At 33.2% G+C, this 18,247-nt stretch overlaps 3 protein-coding genes across 3 annotated transcripts; 1 reads left to right on the forward strand and 2 right to left on the reverse strand.

Annotated features, from left to right (window-relative positions):
• Positions 1 to 1,108: 1,108 nt before the first annotated feature.
• On the reverse strand, positions 1,109 to 3,283 carry LOC131854819 (protein lin-9 homolog). The gene is made up of 2 exons (XM_059205987.1): positions 3,195 to 3,283; positions 1,109 to 2,841 (listed from the first exon to the last, which is right to left on the reverse strand). Exons 1-2 carry the CDS (start codon positions 3,211 to 3,213, stop codon positions 1,136 to 1,138), a joined length of 1,725 nt encoding a protein of 574 aa, XP_059061970.1. The 5' UTR covers positions 3,214 to 3,283; the 3' UTR covers positions 1,109 to 1,135.
• Positions 3,284 to 4,104: 821 nt separating this feature from the next.
• On the forward strand, positions 4,105 to 13,658 carry LOC131854820 (uncharacterized). The gene is made up of 3 exons (XM_059205988.1): positions 4,105 to 4,329; positions 5,127 to 5,303; positions 12,681 to 13,658. The coding sequence occupies exons 1-3, from the start codon at positions 4,272 to 4,274 to the stop codon at positions 12,881 to 12,883; spliced, it is 438 nt and encodes a 145-aa protein (XP_059061971.1). The 5' UTR covers positions 4,105 to 4,271; the 3' UTR covers positions 12,884 to 13,658.
• Positions 13,659 to 13,713: 55 nt separating this feature from the next.
• LOC131854747 (uncharacterized) lies at positions 13,714 to 17,930 on the reverse strand (the record flags this gene model as incomplete). The annotated part of the gene is made up of 4 exons (XM_059205889.1): positions 13,714 to 15,197; positions 15,643 to 15,798; positions 16,717 to 16,839; positions 17,696 to 17,930. Coding segments are annotated over 4 exons (720 nt in total), but the record flags the coding sequence as incomplete, so codon positions are not given.
• Between the last annotated feature and the right edge of the window lie 317 nt (positions 17,931 to 18,247).

The following is an 18,247-nucleotide window of genomic DNA, read 5'->3' on the forward strand; positions in this document are numbered from 1 at the left end:
TCTACTGGATCGTCGTCAGTCGAATAGAAAATATAATTATTATTAATCCTGTGGTGGCATTATTCCTAATGTAAAACCACAGATAAGAGTATATTACGAGTATATACCTAAATAAATTTCTGTTGCTTATGGATACGTACGTTTCCATTTTTAACATGCAATTTAGTGTGGAGGGAGAGAATTGATAGTAATGTACCATGATATAGCTCTAAGCGTCCTTGTAACCATGATCACTTTCTAATTAATTTGTTTTCGTGGGCCACTGAACCGACTTCCTAATGGGAACTTCCACCGGTGCAGAGTGGAAGATGGGATGGGAATAAAATAACCCCGGAATTCTGTAATCATCCATAAACATACCATGTTACTATTAAAATATAAAATATATATTACTGTATTATGAGGCAGAAAATGAAAGAGGACTCACCCATCATATACATAATAAATTAAAACAAAAATTAATTTACATTTTTCATATCCTAGGCTGAAATTAAATGCTAATCTCAATAACTACTTATTAGTTATAGGTACATCAAAAATAAAGATTACACAGAATACATGTTTAATTGGAATATCTACAAATATGATATCAATTCACATAAAAAATTAAATATATTTTTAATCAATACATTATAGTCAAGTATTTTATGCCAATTCCGGAATTCGCCTACAGATGACTAATCATAAAGATTTTATACATTTCATCTAACTTTGAAATTAATTCTAATAATTTAATTAATAATGTTCAATAAACATTTTATTTACAATAATATTTTAAAACACTGAAAAATATTAAACAGTGTATAACAACTGCAGTATACTGAATTTGCCATTCAAGGTTCCATATATACAAACTTAGAGAAATACCTACAACACTGTTGTTACAATATTGGAACTGGCAGAGCTAATGAAATGACCTAATGGAAAGTACCAATGCTCTATACAAACATTTTACAAATGTAAGCTCTGTGGCATTACCCATGCATTGCCTCAGGATTCATGCATTTGACAATATATATTTTCACATATATTATCTGTTTCGCCAGATAGATGGCTTTAGATAAGAGAAGAAGTACCCATGTACTTATCTTACAATAAAAGAAATTAATATTAAATATCACTATATTGCACTTTACTATGTACCAGCAATATATGCATTTGAAGACATTTGGCCCAATCCTATTTGTATTCTGTGCATGTGCACTTCAACATTATTTTGAAATAATTTTTGATGTCGAGGTTTTAATTTCATTTTTATTTGATCCATAGTCCCTTGCAATACACTCAATTCATAAGCATTCTGATCAGAATCCGATAAACTTTTAACTTGTAACATTAGAGCTGTAAGATCTGTAATTAGATCAATTAAGGTAACATCTTTTATGGAGCTTTTGTTATTCTTTTCCACCAATAGTGATGCTTCTTCTCTACATTTTTCTCGTAAATGTGAAGGTGCGAGCATTGCAGCTAAACAAGGGCCTGGCGCTATCTGTTGGCAGTATAATTGCACTTCATTAATATAATCTTGTAAGTCCATGTTCATTCTCTCAAGGTCTATTACAATTGCAGCATATTTTCTTTCAAAGTCTTCGGGCATTTTTTTCCCAAAACATTTTCTTTTTTCAGCTTCACAATTATATTCTTTTAACCTGCTTATCTTACTTTTCTTTGCATGTAGAATTTTAGTTAATTTTACAATTAGCTCTAGTAGTGGGACAGGATAGTTACCAGAAGAACTTTCAAATTGTTTAACTATATCTGAACATCCTATCAGTGGATCACTTTGTGTATTATTATTTGTGGGCAGACAAGGTTGATATAAGTTGAGCATTTCTTGCATTACATAACGAGGCCTGAATTTTTGTGTAATACTAGAAAGGCTAATTGTATCAGGAGGTTCATTTGAAAGGACTTCATAATCTGGTACAGAATGGGTTCCCAGCTTAGGTCGCTCAAATGATATTCTGTATGTGTTATTTGATGTGTCAACAGCATCAATGCAACCTGTAAATAGGCCATCCTGTGGTTTTCGCAATCTTGCAGTTACCTTTGTGCCTACTACTAACTGCATAGGAATTTCATGGGGTAAATCTTTTATACATATATCAACAGTTTTTCTTTGTTGTATATACCTTATAAGTTTCCTTTTCCTTTCTAATTCTTTTCGTTCCTCAGCAAAGAAAGCTTGAGAACATCTACGGGGTTTACCCATCATTCTTCTAATTTTAGACCATTGTATTTGAGATAGCTTCCGATTTGCTAATTGTGGAAAAGATTCTTTAAGACATATCATGAAATCATTTTCTCCATCAAAGAGTGCTTTATCAATATTACTGTAGAAATATTCAAAGCACACCCATTTATGAGCTTTTGGCAGTTTTAGCAAGTTCCTTAGTCGCATGCCTATTCTCTGACCTGATTTCCGATCTGGTGACTGATTTCCAGTACTGTCCATTTTATCTTCATATTTGTCATTATGTTTATGTACTTTAGTTGGTGATTTCTGTTTTTTCGCACTAGACTGCTTTACTGGGGTCCTTGATAAAATTTTTGGCACCCTTTTTGGTGACTGTCTAGGTGGAGAAGTATTCACAAAATCATCTACAAAGATGAATCTATTTTTCTTCCTTATTCTAGCCGGCATACCTCTTGCGTTTAGTTTTTGAACGGGTTCACTAGGCGCTGGTTTTGGTGGTAACTTCGTCCCTACTCTATGTAGGCCCAATGCAGCAGGCCCAAAAGCTGGGGGCTCTTGGTCTTCCTCTGGAAATTCCAGCTCCATTGGTTCGCTTTTGATTCGAAGTTGAGATCGAGAAGAGTAATTTTCTCCATCTTGGTCTCCTATAGAATTTATAATACATATTATTCTATACTTATGTAAATCAAGTTTTTCACAATTGCAAAGCGATGTGATTGCCACAATGTTAGGCAATATGATTAGTACAAAGTATAATCAGAGTCTTTATTTACTCATAAAATTTCAAATTTCGATGTAATAAAATGACATTTACTTCGCAAATTTGAATTTTTTCAAATTTTGAATTTAGTGAAGCAGTTTATATTCCAAAAAGTGGACGACGCAAAGTCGTATTGTTTATTTGAATTTGTGTAATTGAGTGTATTTACATTAATCAAACCTGTTTAAATAACATGAAATAATTTGAATTGCTTAAATATTTATAAACAAAACTTACTTTCTGATTTATCCGCCATGTTGATGTAGAAAATTTGATTTTTTGATTCAATTTGAAGACGAGAGCGCCAAAGATTGCAGTCGTTCGGATACAATCACAACCTTTTCAAAACTTTATTAATATTTATTGTTCATTCTAGGAAACTGTTGTGAATAAATATTAATAAAATTTCCTAATTAAGTATTTTTATTTGTTCTGAGATTTAAAATACAAACACATGTACTTTTTAATTACCGACTAAAATTAAAAGATAAATAACCCTTATCGAAACAGTAAAGTCTAGTTCGCACGATACCGACAAGTCAAGTTTTGCTCATATTATTTTATTACGAGTATATAATATTTTCTCATTTATGTTAAATTAAATTCGCGTGCTCGATATCACTATTTGTTTTATTTTTTCTAATATACCTAAAAATTTACACAGGTAGTGGGTATATAAAGTAAAACCTGCAAACTTAGGTATTGATAATACAACATATCCCGCATTATTTCAATAGTATCTATCTATTACTGATCTAATTTTATTTATGCCATAAGTTTTGTTTAAAAAATGTAACTTATTTTCTACGAGATGTTTATAAGAATTATTAAGAAAGTTAATAGATATTTTATTTTCTCAGAGTACTATTGTATAATAAATTCTTAACTCATATTCTGTGATTATAGTCAATTGTCAAGTTGTTATGAATTAAAAAGATAAATATGATCTAGAACTAACTAATTTCACCTAAATATTGATAAAGAATCACTAAATTATATAGATATAATGATAAATAATTTCATACTTGGTCATATCCGTAGTGATTCTTTATCCTTTAAGCCTAAATATTATCTCGAGGATATAGTTAGCCTGTGCTGTGAATAGTCTGTTTTCTGATGGGTGTTCTGTGGTTCTCTGTCTTATCTGTGTTTATGATGTGTGTTGTGTTTCCATTCCAGTTTCCTAATTGTTGTGTTGAAATAAACATTGTTTCGATTTTAGCATTAATTTTCACTCTACACTTTTAGAAATGGATTTTTAATAGTTATTCTTTTAATATAATACTTCCTTTTTATTTAATAATAATTTTTATTATGAATTACATCTTGATTTGTGCTTTCTTGGCATTGCTTTTCTGGGAGGAAGCATATTGTAAGTATCTATTAGTATTTCTGTTATGGCCTTTCAAGGTGAAGTGAGAGCTATGAAGAGTAAGAATACAATTACAAGTATGTCTGTATATCATATCGTCATATATTTATGAATGTTTAATAATGCTTCGTTGTACGTACAATTACAGTTTCACAGTTATTTTACTTTAAAATTTAACACTACCGTTGCTAGGGCTCTATCCTGACAGGCATAACGGCAAATTTTGTTTTTTTTTAATGCCTACCCTTAAAACAAGTAACTTAACTAGGATGGCCACCTTGGTTGTGGCCTCTCCTTCCTTTATTCTGTTGTTTGATACCAGTATTATTTGATAAAAAACACTTTTTTTCTGTTATTGTTCATTATGGAAGTAACTTTATTTCTAGTAGCATAACTATACTTTGTCGTTATCTCAGAGAAAATATTATGAATTCTAATTCCATTAAAAATATGGAGCTCAAAATCCTGTGAATGTATATTATGTCCTTTGAAGATTTATATGAAACAATGAAGTCAGAAAACACTACATTATAGTTTTTATCAATAGAATCGGACAATATTTTTGTCGAAAGCCTACTTATAAGGCAATGAGTGAATAGAGTCTAAATTCAGAATATTGTCATGGTTCATGTTAGTATCAGATATTTGTAATGTAATAATGTGTCTAACATTATTACATTACAAATTAGACTGTACATTATTTTAAATTCTACAATTTTTAATTCTTTGCATGTCACAATAATTTCTATGAAGTATTGTTTATATAAACACTTGATGTACTCTTTATATATTTGTAGGCTTAAACAAAAGATGTATAAAATGTAGATCAAGAGGTGAACTGGGTTCGTGTGGAGACCCATTCCCATTTAATGTAACTGAACCAGAGGCTGAGTTTGGAATTCATGTGATGGCCTGTCCATCAGGGTGGTGTGCTAAAATGATTGAAGGTGTAAGTGGTGCTCTGCGATCTGATGGTATGTACATTTTATATTGACTTCAAATCTATTGTCATTTGGATGTTGATATCATGGGATTTTCATTATGCTTATTCTTTCTTCCACTGCTAACCCACTGATAGCAAGGGAGGGTGTACCATTCCATTATCATCATTAAAAGAATACTTATTATTAAGGAGGATGTTATTGCTAGAGTAATAAGTAATTAAATGAAATATGTAGTAGCTGAATTGAAAATATAAATTAATAAATTGGTACCACATTAAAAATTTGGGTATATATAAATAATATGGTTTCATTAGTAATAGTTTATCATGGATAAATTTTTTTAGATAGCTATGATTTTTTCCTATTACTTTAGAAAGTTATTGAGTAATCAATACATACATATAAATAAAATTGGAATGTCTGTTTGTAATATTGAAATAACCATTTTTACTACATGCATATGAATATAAATATGGTACATACACTAAAAAACCACTTTTTACAATTATTTTCTGTCTGTCTGTCTGTTTATTGCGGCTAATCTCTGAAATGCCTGGACCAATTTTAACGGGACATTTATTGGCAGGTAGCTGATGTAACAAGGAGTAACTTAGGCTACTTTTATTTTAGAAAAATAAAGTTAATTACCATGCATATTGTTCGCGCCATTTATAAACATATCAAGTGGTATGGTATTATTCCCCATATCCTAATCCCTTTCCCGCGCACAGTATGTCAACTGAGGTCGCCCGACGACCTCGTCTACTAACGTGAATGGTGACATCTCGTCCCAACCGCTCCGCTTTAAATTAATTAATATAATATTGACATTAACAATAAGTAACTTTGTGTGCGTGCCTGTGTTAAACTTAGTATTCATCGAGTGCAGCAGCTGTGCAAGAATAAACCCGCTCTACAGTCGCAGGTACGTACTGTGCGCCCCCTTTATTTCAATTCCATACAGTCCACTTACCTTACCCGCTACCCCCATTTCTCCATGGTACGCCTTCGAACCGGATACCTACCGCTTAAATACTATAATTAGGACGAGATTTACATCCCCGCATTGATAGGTACATAATTTCATTATATTGTACCGCCCGCTATAAGCCATACCGCTTCTTTGTACCTATTCTTATATTCACCCGCGCATACGCATTTTCTGTACTTAATATATTAGTACGCCATACCTATAAGCCTAGTCTTGGGTATATTTTCTAATAATTACCGCATTTACCGCTTAATTAATAATAATACTTTATTATTTGTATAATACATATTACGCAGTAAGCGTACATACTTACCTACATTAATTTGTATTTTTCAACGCCAATAATCGTAACGATAATGGAGTCGAATTTAAAAATGCTAGAAGCTAGAAACAGAGCTATATTTCAACGTATTACAAGATTGCGTGATACTTGTAAAAATCTGTCACCGTCGTCAATCGACTTACGCTCCGCAGAGGCATTCATGGCGGACAGTGAAACCATTGATACACTGCGCTATGAATATATACAAAATTTAGATTCTATAAACGAGTTACAAATGCAGTTGAATCCTAAATTTGAACCTGATTACCAGGCACTTTTAACGTTTGAAGATATTTTTAGTAGAATAAAAAGATGTCGTTTAATATTAAGCGAAGCGAATAAGCCTTCGTCTTCACAATCGGTACCGCATAATAAATCTAGTATCAAACTAGAACCTCTCTGTATTCCTTGTTTTGACGGGAATATGTCCACGTGGTCTAGCTTTTATGAATCCTTTAGGAGTAATATTCATTGTAACACCGATTTAACCGATTCACAAAGAATTCAGTATTTACTTAGTAAATTAACTGGAAGCGCTCAAAAAATAATGGCCGGTATAATTCCGTCTGGTGATAATTATACTTCCATATGGGAAAGTTTAGTAAAGAAATATCAGGATAAAAGGGCCTTAGGTTCATATTATATTTCTACATTATTTAACATTAAATCGGCCACAAATAATTCCGCTTCATTAAATAATTTCATCGAAACTTTCGATGCCGCTGTTGCTGCTATGCGTCAATTAAAGATTGATGACATGCAAGATTTTATTTTATTGAACTTAGCCTTACGAAAGGTGGATTTAAGTACTACACAGGCTTTCGAAATGACCGCTAGAAATAAAGATATTCCGAGTTATATGGATTTTGTAGAATTTATAAAAAGTCAGGTGAAAATATTAGACCGCACGAATAATAATATTAATTCAGTAAGCCGCAATACATTAACTAATATTAAAAATAACCGCCCGCAAAATGTACATTCGTTTGTTACACGAAGTGACACTTCTGGTCACCGAGCTCCTTGTTCTATGTGTAATACTTCGGAACATTATCAGTTATATACCTGTTCCACATTTAAATCAATGCTGCCGAAAAATCGATTAGACTTTATTAAATCTAAACGAGGTTGTGTAAATTGCCTTAGTATAACGCATTCTGTGTCCACTTGTAATTCTAAATACAAATGTAGAACTTGTAATAAGCGACATCATTCCTTATTACATTTAGATAAGGCACAAAATAATAATACACCGCTCTGCACTCATCGATCTAATGTGATGAGTGATCGATCTACGATCGCCGCTCCCGCACTCCCGCCAGTCCCCTGTCGTAATGCAACGCAATGTAATTTGACTCCTGACGGGGACTCAAACGCGCCCATTGAAATCGCGGTGCCCGCACCTTTGTCGTTGTGCACTCGAGTACCTACCACTACAGCAGCCATGCCTGGTGTTGTATGTCCAACGAGTAAAGTGCGTACAGAGGTACTTCTGTCTACAGCGTCTGTTATTGTTCGTAACTATAACAAAAATATAATACGTACTGTTCGTTGCCTTTTAGACAATGCTTCGCAACATAACCTTATTACGATTGATTGTTGTAAACAATTAAACTTAAACATTATTCCGCTTACGAATTCATTTTTAAAAGGTGTCGGATTAACAACGAGGCCTATAAAGGGCCATGTTAAATTAATGATTTCCGATAAACATAACGAACAAAGCTTCACTATAACCGCGTTAGTTGTCGATTGTATTACCGATCGGCTACCTATTGAATATATAGATACGTCTGTTATAAGTCATTTAGTCGACTTACCGCTTGCAGATCCTCACTGGCATATGCCAGGTGAGATCGAACTTGTATTAGGAGCAAATTTGTTCCCTTATATTCTTTTAAGTGGAAAAATAATAAGTCCACCCGCACCGCCAGCCATAGAAACTATTTTTGGTTATGTTTTTATTGGTGACGTTCCCTGTAATAATGCGACCACATCTGATCGTGATCATACCGCGCCTCAACAAGACTCATCTTCCTCTGCTTTCTTAACATGTATTGAAAATAATCTTAATGATTCTCTCTCTAAATTCTGGGAATTAGAGGAGGTTCCTATAAATAAATATTTAAGTCCCGCAGAAAAGGAATGCGAGCAAATGTACTCTTCTACCGTGTCCCGCGACTCGTCAGGTCGTTATTGTACTGTTTTACCGTTTTATAAGGATCCTAGCGAGTTAGGTAATTCCCGTATCACCGCTTTTCGTCGCTTGCTATCGCTAGAACGCAAACTAGAAAGTACAGGTTTGCGCGCTGATTATAATGCCATCATAAAAGACTATATAGACAACCAATATTTATCTGAAGTTTTAAATACATCCGATAATATGGATGACGGTTACGTCATACCGCATCACCCTGTCATTAGGCAGGATAAAGACACCACCAAGGTCAGAATAGTCCTTGATGCAAGTGCTAAATGTCATAACGGCATTTCTCTAAATGATATTTTACATACGGGTCCTAATCTCCAAGCTGATTTATTTTTACTTTTATTAAATTTTCGTTTATTTCCAATCGCTATAACCGCGGATATAAAACAAATGTACCTACAAATTTTAGTAACCGACGAGTATCGTAAATATCAAAAAATACTGTACCGCTTTAATACGTCTGAACCCATACGTACCTTTCAATTTAATAGAGTTGCATTTGGTCTTAAGTCAAGTCCTTACCTTGCCATGCGTACAATTCGTCAGCTTTGTGATGATGAACGCGATAACTTTCCGCTGGCTGCTTCTATAGCTGAAAGGGAACTGTATATGGACGATTTAGCTACGTCTATACTAAATGAGGTTGATGCTGTCGAGGCTACCGCTCAATTAATTAATATGTTTAAGTCAGGTGGCTTTCAATTAGTTAAATGGTCTAGTAATTCAAAGAACCTACTAGAGAGCATTCCTACACCGCTGAAACTTGCACAGCAAGTTGAGTTTGATAGACGTGAGTCCCTTAAGATATTAGGGCTCGAATGGAACCCGCAAGATGATATTTTCGTTTTTAAAATCAATTGTGATGACCGCTTGTGTACAAAACGTACCATACTTTCCCTAATTGCCCGATTATGGGACGTATTAGGTTTTGCTGCGCCTGTCGTACTTACCGCTAAACTACTTATTAAAGATCTTTGGCTGCAGAAAGTCGGATGGGATGATGTACCTCCGACAAATATAACCGCTATTTTTACTACATTTAAACAACAATTACCGCTTCTTGCTAATTTAAAAATACCGCGTCATTTATCTGTCACGCAAGACTGTATAATAAATATCGTTGCGTTTTCGGATGCTAGTTTAAAAGCTTACGGCTGCGTTATTTACTTACATGTGACAGATCCCGCAGGCAATATATACGTGAGATTAGTCTGTGCGAAATCAAAAGTCGCACCCGTTAAGGTAGTCTCACTTGCGCGACTAGAACTTTGCGCCGCCGTTTTAATGTCTAAACTAACTAAACTAGTTTACGATGCTTACTCTTCACGCACGTCTGTACAGAACGTCTATGCATTTTCTGACTCGAAAATTGCACTCTCATGGATTCATTCTTCACCACATCGGTGGAATATCTTCGTTAGCAATCGTGTGGCTAAATGTCAGGAAAATTTACAATCAAAACATTTCTATCACGTGGCTGGATTCAATAATCCAAGCGACTGTCTTTCAAGAGGTTTACTGCCTAAACAATTACTTACCCATGAGTTGTGGTGGAACGGTCCCGCGTGGCTGAGTAGCCCCGTCTGCTCTTGGCCGGTAGAGTCATTTACACCTGAAAAATATGAAAACTTACCTGAATATAATACTAAGACGTTCGTTACAGCTGCTTCCAATACTGTAGTCTCACCGCTTTGTGATCTTGCATCTAAAGTTTCATCCTGGAACAAATTATTACGAATTACTATTTATATACTGCGATTTATACGCGTATTGCCCCGCTCTAAATATATTGAAACCGCTCATTTAAATATCGCTGAAAAATATATACTTACAGCAATTCAGGTCGCTCATTTTTCTCATGTTATTAGAGATCTTAAAAAGGGTAATTTACCTACTGGAACTCTGCGTAAATTAGATCTTTTTATTGATGACGATGGTATAATTAGGATCGGAGGTAGATTATCAAATGCTAACTTACCTTTCCAGGCAAAACATCCCGTTTTATTGCCTAAGCGCGACCATATTACTTACTTAATAATAGATCATTTTCACCGCGTGAACTGTCACACAGGTGCCATTCTTCTATGTTCTTTAATTCGCCAAAAATACTGGATATTGTCAGCCAGGTCAGTTATAAGACAACGTGTACATTCTTGTAATTTTTGTTTTAAATACTCACCTTTACATCCAAGTCCAAAAATGGCTGATCTTCCTGCTTTTCGTGTTCAAGAGACTAAAGCTTTTGTACATACGGGAGTAGATTATGCTGGCCCTATTAACATAACCCTTTGTCGACGCAGTGGACGTAGTAACCAAGGCGGTACACATCGAACTCGCCTCTGATTTATCTTCTGAATCGTTTATTTCCGCATTTAAGAGATTCATATCTCGTCGAGGTCCAGTTTCTTGTCTTTATTCTGACAACGGAACCAATTTCATTGGTGCTAAATCGCAATTAAATGAACTTTATACATTCTTAAATTCTGAAAATTATAACTGCATACTCCAAAATGACTTAAGTCAGCGTAGAATAGAATGGCATATGATACCGCCCCGCGCTCCTCATTTCGGAGGAATATGGGAGACACAATTTAAAAGCATAAAAACCCATTTATTCAGAGTGATAGGGAAACAACTGCTTACTTATGAGGAGCTTTTGACGGTTTTGATCCAAATTGAAACTGTATTAAATTCCCGTCCTCTTTGTGTGTTACAAGAGGAATCGCATCCAGAACCTCTGACGCCTGCTCATTTTATTATGTCCTCACCTCTGCAGTGCTTACCTCTAACACCACTTTCTGATATTCCGTTACGTACTCGTAAATCATTACTCGATCAAATGATCTATTCCTACTGGAAAAGGTGGCATTTAGAATATTTGAACAACTTACAAGTTCGCCAAAAATGGTTTAAAAATACAGATAATGTTAAGGTTGGTACTGTAGTGCTTATACATGATGATAACGTCTCACCACTGCGGTGGCCAATGGGTATCATTGTGAAAATATATCCAGGCTCAGATGGTATTGCTCGCGTAGCATCTGTTAAAACTCAAAATGGTTTGCTCAAGCGACCAATCGTTAAATTAAGCCCTTTACCTTCTCAATAAACTCTATTTTTCTTATAAACCGCATTTAATTATTATTTACCGCTAGGTGTATTCTATTAAGTTTTTCTTATTATATTACGCTCTATAACTAATTATAAGTATGTTAGGAATATATACTATAATGTACATCCGCTTCATATATTGCTCTTCTTTGTATTTTCTTTGAGAAACCCTTAGTTTCTCAAGGCGGGGGAGGATGTTCGCGCCATTTATAAACATATCAAGTGGTATGGTATTATTCCCCATATCCTAATCCCTTTCCCGCGCACAGTATGTCAACTGAGGTCGCCCGACGACCTCGTCTACTAACGTGAATGGTGACATCTCGTCCCAACCGCTCCGCTTTAAATTAATTAATATAATATTGACATTAACAATAAGTAACTTTGTGTGCGTGCCTGTGTTAAACTTAGTATTCATCGAGTGCAGCAGCTGTGCAAGAATAAACCCGCTCTACAGTCGCAGGTACGTACTGTGCGCCCCCTTTATTTCAATTCCATACAGTCCACTTACCTTACCCGCTACCCTCCATTTTTCCACATATGAAGTTGTGGGTGCAGCAGCTAGTTATAAATATATTTAGATAATTCTGATGAGAAGATTGTTTATACTAAGCCTTTTTAACAATACATACATGTAATTAATAATTGAGCTATCTTCTCATTTGGATTATCTAAATATATGTATTGGTGCGAAATATATGTATAATTTTATTTAAAAATAATTTCAAAACTTCATCTTGCAACTCTATTAATAACAAAAATATATGATTTCAGATTATGGAGCAGCAACAGAACGGATGTGTCTTCAGAGGCCTCCAAGTGATTATGAAGAAAGGTGTGCATATACTATGTGGAATCATAAAAAAGTCTACATGTGTTTCTGCAATGGTGATCTTTGCAACTCAGCAAGTAATACTCATATAATTACTTTTATGACTCTAGTAACAATTGTTGTCACTGTATATAATTGCTTATAATATGAAAATAAACTGATTATAACATATTGTGTGTGGCATGATGAAGTAAATTTATATGTTGTTACAGTTTATTTTACAACAGTATTGTAACATTTTATTTATCTAACTTCTAACTCATCTCAACTTCATAATGTTACAAAAATTAAAATCTTACTATGACACTTAATTTATGAATGGTAAGTTATTTATATTTCCATAAATCCATACATTGTAAGTGATATTATTTTAAATATGTATACATAACTTTATATTACACATTTTTATCATTTTGATGGATGAAAGCAATTGGATGGATGACATAAAAGCAAACCTTATTAAGGTACATTGTGCAACATAAGAAGGCAAGTAGTTGTAAGTAAATTAAAAAAAATATGTATCTATTCCCTTTATTGATCAAATAATTTTGTCTTTCATGTAATTATATATATTTGCAAAATACTTCAATATTTCTATTGTAAATATTAAGAGAATTTTATGTATATTATATTATAAAGAAAGGAAAATTTTGATATGTAATTATATATTCAGATAGAAAAATAACAGATTTTTCTCTAAATGACATTGATAATTTATTTCTTATGAGTACATAGTACTGATTGTTGTAAATATGTATAATTAGTTTTGATTATATACTGTTTTAAATTTGACGCGGTCATTATTTATACGTATAATTAGTAAAAATCACGGGATCTTACCACATTTTATATTTATTTGCTGAGTTCCCGATATTTCGGTAGTGTTTCAACCACCATGATCACGGGTAAACTATATATATCGGGAACTCAGCAAATAAATATAAAACGTGGTAAGATCCCGTGATTTTTACTAATTATACGTATAGTTTTTATTAGTTCCAAAACTGTAATCAAAATCACTCTATGTCGTTAAAAGTTGTTGATTTCACTGATATAAAAAAAACAATAATTACAATATATTTTTTCTGTGATTAAATTTAAAATTCATATCATGTAAATTAGATCTGAACTCTGACCTCATGGAAATATTGATAATGAAATAGTTAAGAAATGTACTGTCATTTAATATTCACTTTTAAACATTTCTCCATAACTTTCAAACTTTATGACCAGTAAGTGTCATACTGTACCCCTTTCATATGCCTTGTATTATAAATGTGTAAAATGTACTTAATTGTCAGCACTATTTAATTAATTTAGTTGAGTAGGTATATAATTTTGTCTTCCCTAAATTGTACCAGTATACATATGTAAATATTTTTGAAGTACTTTACTACCTTACATGTTTACATGCAGTTTCAAGCAAACTGAACGATAATATGTTTAGTCTGAAGTCTATTTTATACTCCTATATATACTGTATTCCACTATATGTCTGCAATCTTTCACTAGTTTTACAAATGCATAGATTGCATTGGCTGCTTGTAAATATATATTTAAATTTATCTGTATGTACTCAACTTGTTTGTGCTTTTATATTTATAATTTTGTATGATTGAAACAGAGAATTGTGTAACTAAATATTGGAAAGGGATTTGTAATTTTGCAAACTGATACATAACAATTTTTAAGCATACCTACCTATGGGTAAAGAAATGAAAAAAATGCTCAACACACTTATATGCCTGTACAATTATATTTTTTTATTTACTGAATAATATTGTGGCTGCTATCTTCTGTATAAAATAGGTATGAAATATATACTTACCTTGCATATATGTTAATTGTGATGAAAATAAGACAATATAAGTAGCAATAATCTACTAATAAGAATCTCCATTACGTATTATCACTGCCTATTTGTGTTATAAAAAATAAATAAGCAACTGCTGAATAATTTATAAGAATTTATATTTTTTAATATTTACATTCCTGGTACTTATATTTAAAATATTATTCACATGGATTTTGAGTAATTAAACTTTCCATGTATAGATATGATTTTTGTAAATACATATTGCAATGTATTTTTCACATATTTAGGATTCGTTTAATAATGAAACATTTTATTTTCGAAATATACTATAATGACGTAATAATTATTACTTTAAATAAAATTTATTGTAATGAGTATTTTTACATCTTTATACAAATACAATGTTGTACTTTTAAGTTTGTTTTAATTTATATTCGCTAGGGTCGATTGAAAGGCCAAGTGTGACGTATGCTGCCCAGTCGATGGGGTTGTAGTCTATTGTTGATCCTCAGCTCTTGATTGGCGAGCAAAGAGTTGATGTGGGGAATATCATGGAAGTATAGGTGGCCGTGGAGTAATGATTTCTCCACTGCAGCGATTGCCTCCGTACCTTCTAGTAGGTACGGGTCCAGTGGCTCGGGTTCTGTAGATAAATAGTTTATTATTGTATAGCAAGTATAATTATAGCATTTTCCAATTAAATAATTAACATTTAATAAGTCGTCTGCGTGGGTAATTCCCAAGTCGCTTTTATTTCAGCAGCCAAGCAGCTTGCTTTGTATGCTGTTTCGATTGAACCGTGAGGCAGTGAGTGTAATTACAGGATAATAGCCATGACATAGTTGTCCTGGAATGAGAACCATTGTACGAACACGAACGTCGCGTGGTAATGTGATGTCGCATTGTTAATGTATATTGTATACAGGCTGCGTTTACCACATACTCGTAAATGGTCCATCAGCTTGTTTGCCGTTCCTATTATATAAAAAAAAACAGCAAAAACCAAAGCATTGTTTTTGAATGATATCCAGAAAACTAGTTATTTTTTTTACATTTTACATCTTTCAAATCCTAACATAATAATTTACCTGACGTTACCTCGCCAGTGTCGGCTCGTCTTCCGAAGTTTGTACCGAAGCGAGGAGGGCTAATGGATGGAAGATATAGACCTTCCGGCCATAGAGATTCAGGGTCAGGTGAATCTACTCTATAAGGCGATGGAGGTAGCACTGGTATGGAGACCTCTGTGAAGTAATAATATAATAAGAATATTTAAAATATATAATATATTAATTGGACTAATATCTACCTAGTTGCAACAAACCTAAACCTAAACTAAACCAAACAAATAAAAATGTTCCTAGTATTATGGTAATTACTTTTAAAAATACCGAGAATAATATAATGAGGCCTGCATCTCTATTAACATGAACAATACTAGGAATATGGTAGATGTATCTAACAGTAGTAATCGATTACACTATTACTAATTTCACAAGGTTAACATAATATATATGTGACATCAGAAAAGAGCGTGTTTCGAAGGGTTGTAGTTTAGTTCATGACATATGAGTACTATTAGGAATTTCATGTTTTAACAAAACCTGATTTAATTTCCATTATGGTAGATATAACCTATTGCTGTATAAAAATATCCATGTACCTACATTCATAACAATATAGTCGTACCTAGTGTGTTATGGCCCTATCAATTAACGTATTATTGAGGCATAGTATAGGTAGTTACCTAATATAGTTTCTTAATGATTTTAATAATGAAAGTTGAAAATATGGCATTTTACAAGTAAATGACTATAGCCATTGAATCACGAAGTACTTATACCGTATGCGGTTTACTTATCTAATGTACCTAAATACTGCAAAACTTTGCTGGACCTATGGTTCAAAATTTATTTTATAGTTCTAAATACCTTTCTATTTTATTGGGTACAGTATTATACTTACCGACTTTGTCATCCATACAGAATATCCTAATTTGTTCTAACTCAAAGGCAAGAATATTAAGATACGATCAATTGAATATTAGGAGAGAATTGGGGAATTAAATAAAAAGATGAATTTACACAAATCGCAGTAAATGCATTAATGTTTAGTCCACATCTACCTGTCTTATTTTATTTGTAATGTTATTTGACACATACCCATAAAACTGTTATATTGCCACGGTATCTGGCTAATTGTTTCCCGTGGCACTTCTTCCTCGGTGAATGGTATCGTTGGCCTCGTTTTTGGATAGCCTCTTCCTTGTGTCAACGACGACTTCCCTGAAACGTTAAAACGATTAAAAAAATAAGAAGCTACATACATACGCTATAGTACATGACCATAATGTATAAGGTAGAAGACACATACCTAATACATTGCTCAAGTACTATAGCGGCCACCTACTAATAATAATATTATTATATCTTTGCCACTTCACTTCTTTTATGGGGTAGGTAATACTTAGAATTTCGCATTTATAAGGCGCAAGAATTAAAGGTCCTCAATCGGTGTTTCTATCCCTGGAGATTCAGTTAGGAATATAAATTGGTACAAAGTTTATTGCTTTACTTACTGTAAAGTTGCTATACCTGTTGCACATATGCCTTTTGCATGCCTAAATAATGCTATTCGTGACAATAATCTTCTCGAATTCTAATTTCTAATGATAATGTGAACTGATTATATGAACTATCTATTCAAGCGGTTAAATAACCGCACCAGATAGGCTATAAAGTATTCCGAAACGGTGAATATTGTATGGTAAAGTTTTTGTATTATAGGTATAATAGGTTAATATTACATAAAATTTTAAAACTGACTTTGCCCGTAGATGAATAACTAAAAGAATCAGGATGATATGTAACAATGAGGGAAAAGTATATAGATTAAATAACAAAAGACCTTGTTGCACACCAGATGCCTTATGCACCATGAGTATCCGCAACACCAGGGGAATTGCAAGTGCGTTGCCGGCGTTTCACGAAGGAATAAACTCTTTTCATGAAGGTTTCGATATTGTATCGATTCGGAAATACCATTGCTTGAAGGTGATTCTACAATGTTGTGCGTACTTATATGACTAAGAAAGTTGTGCTTGGTTTTCTATTATAAAATAGCTGTGTACCTAATACTTACAGCCGTTAAAGTTTTCTGCCAAAATTGCCCTAGCTCGGTGCTGATGGTGCCTTTTTTCAATTACAGACAAAGGATCACCAACTCCGTGGCTGAAACTGCGAGCAGGGGTATTCACGGATACGTGCGATGTGAATTGCGTGCCAGCAAGTACTTGTGTTGTTAACTGTATAGTATAAAGTACCAGGCTGCATAAGCTCTTAAACGTTTTGTTTGTTGCTTTCTGAAATTTGAAAATGCACGGTTGTTAGGTTCGTTAGTGAGGCATAGTAATAATTAGGTATCTATTATTATAAGTCCATTATCAACGGAGCCAATGTAATTCTATGCTCAACATAATCAGTCACCATACTAATAAAAATATGTATTTAATCATTACACTATGTACGTAAATATAATGTTTTTAACCACAAAAGTTACACAATCTATATTGACATTTTTGAGGTTTATAAATTTATTAATTTAACAACCAGTCAATACAATTATTTACATATTTTTACAATATAAACGTAGACAATAAAATCCTGAAAAAGTCCCTAATTATCCTTAAACATC

The sequence above is a fragment of the Achroia grisella genome, unplaced genomic scaffold, assembly GCF_030625045.1.
Source record: "Achroia grisella isolate CSIRO2021 unplaced genomic scaffold, CSIRO_AGI_Agris_v1 utg1245, whole genome shotgun sequence".
NCBI classification, from domain to species: Eukaryota; Metazoa; Arthropoda; class Insecta; order Lepidoptera; family Pyralidae; genus Achroia; species Achroia grisella.